This window comes from Sceloporus occidentalis, unplaced genomic scaffold (assembly GCF_023333645.1).
Source record: "Sceloporus occidentalis isolate IW3139 unplaced genomic scaffold, rSceOcc1.0.p SCAF_390, whole genome shotgun sequence".
In the NCBI taxonomy this organism is placed as follows: Eukaryota; Metazoa; Chordata; class Lepidosauria; order Squamata; family Phrynosomatidae; genus Sceloporus; species Sceloporus occidentalis.
In genome coordinates, this window is record NW_028317370.1 from 165085 (window position 1) to 172826 (window position 7742).

Consider the following 7742-nt stretch of genomic DNA (forward strand, 5'->3'; position numbering starts at 1 on the left):
GCGAATGGTTATATTCAGTATTGCTTTTCTCAGGCTGGATGCTCCAGGTACAAAAGGGTTAAATGATCAGCCAGTGCAGAGCTTTCTATGGAAGATTCTAGGGTGACGCTCACTCAACCTGCGGGCACTCGGGACACTCGGAATGTCCCCTCTGTCAGGGCAGAAGAGCCAGGAAACACAAGGCACTGGGGGGACAGCAGACAGACGGAGGGGAGCAGTCTGTGACCCCAACGATTAAGGGGTTACGGGGGGTTATGATTGCATCTCAGTGCGGAGCAGCCAAGGGAACCAGCAGCAGAACAGCAGCCTGGAGGGTAATACAGAGTACGGTGAGTACAATACAGACATCGCAGAGCGTTACGCATACAACGCAGGCATCGCAGAGCGTTACCCATACCATACAGACATTGCAGAGCGTTTCCCGTACTGTACAGACATCGCAGAAGGTTTCCCATACCGTACAGACATCGCAGAGCGTTACGCATACAACGCAGACATCGCAGAGCATTACGCATACAACGCAGGCATCGCAGAGCGTTACCCATACCATACAGACATTGCAGAGCGTTTCCCGTACTGTACAGACATCGCAGAAGGTTTCCCATACCGTACAGACATCGCAGAGCGTTAAATGTACAATGCAGATATCGCATCGCGTTACACGTACAGTACAGACATCGCGTTACACTACAGTACAGACATCGCAGAGCATTACACATACAAAGCAGACATTGCAGAGCTTTACCCGTACCATACAGACATCGCAGCGCGTTACACGTACAACACTCCATATATCATTGGCCGTCTATGGCTATTAATTGCTGGGACCCCCCAAGTCTGTTACCTGGAAACTGAGTTTTCCGATGCAATCTCTTTGGGGGTCCGCACGGTGCTCAGGTTACGCTTTGGCTGCATTACTGGGAGGGAGGAAAGAGAGGGACTGAATGAGTTAAATTATAATTGACAGCCAGTTAGGGGTTGTCAGACATACAGCGTAGAATTTGCCCTGTGTACTGCCTTCACACCCCGTGTACTGCCCTCACACCCCATATACTGCCCTCACACCCCGCGTACTGCTATACTGCCCTCACACCCCATATACTGCCCTCACACCCCGCGTACTGCCCTCACACCCCATATACTGCCCTCACACCCCGCGTACTGCTATACTGCCCTCACACCCCATATACTGCCCTCACACCCCGCGTACTGCCCTCACACCCCATATACTGCCCTCACACCCCGCGTACTGCTATACTGCTCTCACACCCCATATACTGCCCTCACACCCCGCGTACTGCCCTCACACCCCATATACTGCCCTCACACCCCGCGTACTGCCCTCACACCCCATATACTGCCCTCACACCCCGCATGTCACTGATAAAAGGTCTATCGCTTTTCTTACTGCGCCCCCTGCAGGGCAGACGCTGAACCTGTGCAAGAAATGCCGGGGAGCTGCCAGGAGATCCTGACACTTTCTGTGGCCGCGAGGTACAGAATCCTCTCCTCACAGGCATCGCGTGGGATCAGATGCACACCCCGTGGCGGTGCCGCGTTGCGTTACACACATGCACGTCTATGCGCAGTCCTCGTGCACACGCGCCGCAGCGCGAGAGATGTTAAGACTGTGTACCTACTAGTTACTTGGTGAACCTTTTTCACTGCGCTGCCGTCACTCTGTGGCTCTTTGGGCCCCCCGATCCTGGTGGGAAAGAGCATATATTAATACAATGTTCTGGTTCTCCCCTATGTCCATTCTTTTTAATAATCCTGCCCTAAATCGAGCCTCACCTCTGGACTCTGGAAGGAGGCGCAAACACGCCGTGCTTTGGGGAGCAGGTAAAGTATCGGACGCCGAAGACAGAACCATCGTGTTTTCCGTTGGGTTTCTCCAACTCGACGCCGAACCAGTAGCCTGCAGGGAAGAGGCTTTCACTCTGGGGTAAATGCCACAAGGAGGTGGTGTGGGGGGTAAATGGCAACAGGAGGTGGTGTGGGGGGATAAATGGCACCAGGCGGTGGTGTGGGGGGATAAATGGACCCATAAGGTGGTGTGGGGGATAAATGGCACCATAAGGTGGTGTGGGGGATAAATGGCACCATAAGGTGGTGTGGGGGATAAATGGATCCATAAGGTGGTGTGGGGGGATAAATGGACCCATAAGGTGGTGTGGGGGATAAATGGCACCATAAGGTGGTGTGGGGGATAAATGGCACCATAAGGTGGTGTGGGGGATAAATGGCACCATAAGGTGGTGTGGGGGGGATAAATGGCACCAGAATGAAGGGGTTACTGGATTGGCTTCCCCAAAACCGAATGTAAAAAATCACCACCTACCAGGAGCGAAGTCGGTTTTGCCGTAGAAGCGCACAATCCCCTGTTTTTGGCCGGCGACCAGAACCTGGTCCCCGAGGCTGATATTCAGGCCCTCCCTGTCCAGGCTGCCCACGCTCAGGGATTTCTTCTGTGAAGCTGTAAGAGACACGTGGAAGGTGTCACGGGGAGGCCGAGGGCCCCTACGGCAAGAACCTTAGCGAGAAATCACAAGCCGTCTTAGAAAACAGCCGGTCCAGGAACAGCCCTCCCTGCTAACCCTGCGGTATCTCTGGCCCCAAACTGTGTCCCTGGGTCGGGGTGCAGCCGACTTTTCCTTTTCTCAGAGTGACTCAAGAGGCGGCCCTCTGGAGGACACTGAATGTGCCACGTGATGCCTCCTTCCGAGCACGGACAGGAACGGTTACCGGACATGAGACAAGCCCAATGTCAGGGCAGGCGGAAATCTACAGGCCTTACAAAGCCACCGGTGGGGGGGGGATAAAGAGACCCCTGCCCTCGGCACGTGGACAAGGGAAAAACTAACGGAGCTCCAGGGTTTTCGTGCAACGCTCTTCACTCATTGGCGAAATAAGGACCGTTTGCGTCTGGGCCCCCATCTGTGCCAGGGGCCCCTGCCTGTGTTCCCCAGGGGAGTTAAGGGCCACGTTACGGCAATGAGTTGCCAGCCTTGTGACGCTTGATCCTGAGGCCCAGGGACCGATTAGCGGCGCTAGCGTTGATCCCGCGAGTCTCTCACCTTTCTTCTCTTTCTTGGATTTGCCGGTGACGCGGGAGAAGTCCACGCGGGGAGTCCGCGGGGTGGAGGTGACCGAAGACGGGGCCGGATCCGGAGCTTTGGTGACCTTGGACACGGAGGCAAAAATCCCTGCAAGAAAAGGGTTAAAATAATTTGGGTCAGAGAGAGTAACGGTGCAGATACCGGCAAGCTGCCAGTGTACTCTGCACTACGCCATCAACGGGGCAAATACTGGAACATGGGAAGCGAGGGGTACTCACCGTGTTTTGGGGGGCAGATGAAGTAGCGGATGCCCCCCACGCTGCCATCATTCTTGCCTTCGGGCTCATCCAGCTCGACCCCCACCCACTGGCCACTGGCGAACTCGGTGGCACCGCAGAAGCGCACAGTGCCGGCCTGCCCGGGAGAGAGATGTGGAACTGAACACGCGTGAAATGCACACGCATCGGTAAGAGGGTCATAACTACAGGGAGCGCCTGCGATAGTATGGGAAGGAGGTAATTATCAAATTATATACAGGGTAGTAGATACATAGAACAGACACCCAGTGGAAGTAGAACAGGCCATAACGGGCGAGGGCGTCTGCCGGTTTCAGGGGGTGGCAGGAGCCGCTCCTCTGACTCCCATTACCTTCTCTCCGTCCAGCAGCACCCGGTCGCCCAGGTGCAGCCCCAGCGACGCCAGCATCAGGTTCCCGGGGATGTTGTCGTAGTTGGGCAGCGTGATTTTGGGCAGGTTGCAGCTCAGGGGCACCGCGTCCTCCAGCAGCTGCTTCAGCTCCTTGGCAATCATGGCAGACTCGGCCTTGTCCAGACCCATGTCCATCGGGTCAGGAACCACCTCGGCCGGGACTTGGCCCTTACTGTTCTGTGGACAGAGACGCCAAAGACGGTCAGCGGCCCCCGAGCGGGGCTCCCTCTCACGTCTCCTGCAGAGTGCTACGTCTACCGGGGACGGGCAGCGAGAGGTGGGTGCGCCACCGTCTGGGGGTCTCTCTTACCCTTACGGACGGGTTGGCCCCGTGCTCCAGCAGACATTTAACGGCCCCCAGGCAGAGGTTGGAGGCAGCGATGTGCAGAGCCGTTCCGTGGCTGAAATCGCTGCAGGTGGAGTTCAGTACTAGAGGGGGAGAGAAGAGGCGGTGAGATGGTGAGCGAGTGTCCCCTCGCCCCCCGCACCCTCGCTCCGTGTCACATAACCGCGCAAACTCCCCTCGCCCCGTCACATAACCGCGCAAACTCCCCTCGCCCCGTCACATAACTGCGCAAACTCCCCTCGCCCCGTCACATAACCGCGCAAACTCCCCTCGCTCCGCGTCCCCTCGCTCCGCGTCACATAACCGCACAAACTCCCCTCCCGCCGTGTCCTCTCTCTCTCCGCGTCCCCTCTCTCCACATCCTCGCTCCGCGTCCCCTCACACCCCGTCACATAACCGCACAAACTCCCCTCCCGCCGTGTCCTCTCTCTCCGCGTCCCCTCTCTCCACATCCTCGCTCCGCGTCCCCTCACACCCCGTCACATAACTGCGCAGACTCCCCTCGCCCCGTCACATAACCGCGCAAACTCCCCTCGCCCAGTCACATAACCGCGCAAACTCCCCTCGCCCAGTCACATAACCGCGCAAACTCCCCTCGCCCCGTCACATAACCGCGCAAACTCCCCTCGCTCCGCGTCCCCTCGCTCCGCGTCACATAACCGCACAAACTCCCCTCCCGCCGTGTCCTCTCTCTCCGCGTCCCCTCTCTCCACATCCTCGCTCCGCGTCCCCTCACACCCCGTCACATAACCGCACAAACTCCCCTCCCGCCGTGTCCTCTCTCTCCGCGTCCCCTCTCTCCACATCCTCGCTCCGCGTCCCCTCACACCCCGTCACATAACTGCGCAGACTCCCCGCGCCGCCTCACCTTTGGGCTTCGACGCCTTCAGCAGGATGCGCAGGAGTTCCGGGACGTCGAAGTAGGCCGCATAGTGCAGAGCGTTCATGTTGGTCCAGCGGCTGCGGAGCGTGACGTCGGCTCCCAGGACAAGAAGCTGATTGGACAGCCTGACTGCGGCCGCCGGGTCACCTGATGTCACGTTACAAGGAAATGGCAGTTTAGGCAAAGTGCAGAGTATATCGGGGGCCCGAGATCATGGAACGTGCGCCGTGCCCTAAATCCTTCCCGTGTGTTACCCAGGGGCCGGATATCACTTAGTTTAGGGCCGTGTTTGGCGAGCTGCACATACTGAGTACACCAGCGGCTGATACATTACCCACGCCGTGGGCTCCGGCTTTGCAGGCGTAGTGTAACAGGGTCATGTCCGTCAGCCCGTCCCGGTCATTAACATGGCAGCCGCGCTTCAGGATCTGAGAGGGAGAGACGTGTTACCCCGGTATCTTCCCCACAGCCATTTACCCCAATAACATACCCCAACACCAATTACCCCAATAACATACCCCAACACCAATTACCCCAATAACATACCCCAACACCAATTACCCCAATAACATACCCCAACACCAATTACCCCAATAACATACCCCAACACCAATTACCCCAATAACATACCCCAACACCAATTACCCCAATAACATACCCCAACACCAATTACCCCAATACATACCCCGACACCTGCCCCAAACCTATTTACCCCAATACATACCCCGACACCTGCCCCAAACCTATTTACCCCAATACATACCCCGACACCTGCCCCAAACCTATTTACCCCAATACATACCCCGACACCTGCCCCACAACCATTTACCCCAATACATACCCCGACACCTGCCCCAAACCTATTTACCCCAATACATACCCCGACACCTGCCCCAAACCTATTTACCCCAATACATACCCCGACACCTGCCCCACAACCATTTACCCCAATACATACCCCGACACCTGCCCCAAACCCACTTATCCCAATACATACCCCTGTACCTGCCCCAAACCCACTTATCCCAATACATACCCCGACACCTGCCCCAAACCCATTGACCGATAACTGCAGCAAACATACACCTAGCATCTGCCCCAAGGTAATATACCCTGTTAGTTGTGGTTACAATGACTCCCATGTCTGCAGGGAAGAGATTCCATGTCCCTACTGCCCCTACAGCAACATAAAACTGGCAAAATATTACAGCTCTCATATGATGCACCCCCCTTGTCTTAGAGGTTCCAGTGCACCTGTCCTAGACATCCCCCCCTTGTCTTAGAGGTTCCAGTGCACCTGTCCTAGATATCCCCCCTTGTCTTAGAGGTTCCAGTGCACCTGTCCTAGATATCCCCAGCTTGTCCTAGAGGTGCTGGCTGCGTAGCTCTCCTACCTCGCTGCCGATGATGTCGATCTTGTGTTGGACCTGCGGGACCCACTGGCGGATGATGGCGAAGAGCTCAGGGACGGTAGTCTGTGGGTTGTACAGGATCTCCTGGCACGCAGAGTCATTGGGGTCAAAGAACGTGAACGCTGGCAGGGGCAATCGTATGGGGGGGGGGCAAAGGAGATGAGGAAGAAAACTGGTTATTTTGTATTGAAAAAATATTATTTTAATAACTTCAGTCTCTTTTCAGTAATGGCCCAGTATAATCTGAATGGCCCAGTTATATCCCAATACAATCTCAATGGGTCAGTTAACTAGCCCAGTATAATCTGAACGGCCCAGTTATATCCCAATATAATCCCAATGGGCCAGTTAACTAGCCCAGTATAATCTGAATGGATCAGTTAACTAGCCCAGTATAATCTGAATGGATCAATTAACTAGCCCAGTATAATCTGAATGGATCAGTTAACTAGCCCAGTATAATCTGAAAAAGTCAGTTATAGCCCAATATAATCCCAATGGGTCAGTTAACTAGCCCAGTATAATCCCAATGGGTCAATTAACTAGCCCAGTATAATCTGAATGACCCAGTTATATGCCAATATAATCCCAATGGGTCAACTAACTACCCCAGTATAATCTGAATGGGTCATAACTACCCCAGTATTATCTGAATTGGTCAGTTAACTAGCCCAGTATAATCTAAATGGCCCAGTTATATCCCAATATAATGCCAATGGGTCAGTTAACTAGCCCAGTATTATCTGAATGGGTCAGTTAACTAGCCCAGTATAATCTGAATGGGTCAGTTAACTAGCCCAGTATAATCCCAATGGCCCCTTTATATCCCATGTATATCTGAATGGCCCAGTTATTACAGTATCATTTAATTGGCCACGTTGTATCACATTGTAATCCCACTACCACAGTTACATCCCAGTTAAATCCAAACGGCTCAGTTATTCCCAGTATAATCATGGGACCCCTATTTACCATAGTCCTTCGGGAGGGGAGCGGGGGCCGACGGATGCACCAATGGTCTCCTCCGCCTCTCGGGGGTGGAGCTCTGGAGCTCCGCGGGGAGCTGACTGTCCTCTGATGGGGAATCTGGGGGGTCCTCTCTCGTCATGATTTACTGTCCATCAAAACAGGAATACCAGTAACATTACAATAAGCCACCAGTTAAACCAGTTTCAGGTCCCCAGTACAGACCAGTAACATTACAATAAGGCACCAAGTGGTCCGGCTACGGCTGTAGTTTTGAGGAGGAGAAAAACATTTTTAGTGAAGCTGCGAGCTCAGCGCCAACTCCTAACCCGAGGAGCCGGGCCCTTCAACGCAACAAAGACCCCGCT

The 7742-nt window shown here is 54.6% G+C and overlaps 1 protein-coding gene across 1 annotated transcript; it reads right to left on the bottom strand.

Annotated features, from left to right (window-relative positions):
• Nucleotides 1-252: 252 nt before the first annotated feature.
• LOC149273247 (CAP-Gly domain-containing linker protein 3) lies at nt 253-7516 on the bottom strand. The gene is made up of 13 exons (XM_089506540.1): nt 7381-7516; nt 6391-6530; nt 5331-5424; nt 4982-5143; nt 4078-4196; nt 3708-3944; nt 3338-3473; nt 3078-3206; nt 2342-2476; nt 1795-1918; nt 1641-1705; nt 845-917; nt 253-307 (listed from the first exon to the last, which is right to left on the bottom strand). The coding sequence occupies exons 1-13, from the start codon at nt 7514-7516 to the stop codon at nt 253-255; spliced, it is 1605 nt and encodes a 534-aa protein (XP_089362666.1).
• Nucleotides 7517-7742: the final 226 nt, after the last annotated feature.

Excerpts from the sequence above, each read along its gene's own strand:
- LOC149273247 (XM_089506540.1), bottom strand. The coding sequence starts at position 7,516 with ATGACGAGAGAGGACCCCCCAGATTCCCCATCAGAGGACAGTCAGCTC. Across the intron at positions 5,144-5,330 it reads AGCCGGAGCCCACGGCGTGG|GTGACCCGGCGGCCGCAGTC; the intron begins GTAATGTATCAG and ends ACGTGACATCAG. Across the intron at positions 3,945-4,077 it reads GGGCCAACCCGTCCGTAAGG|AACAGTAAGGGCCAAGTCCC; the intron begins GTAAGAGAGACC and ends CTCTGTCCACAG.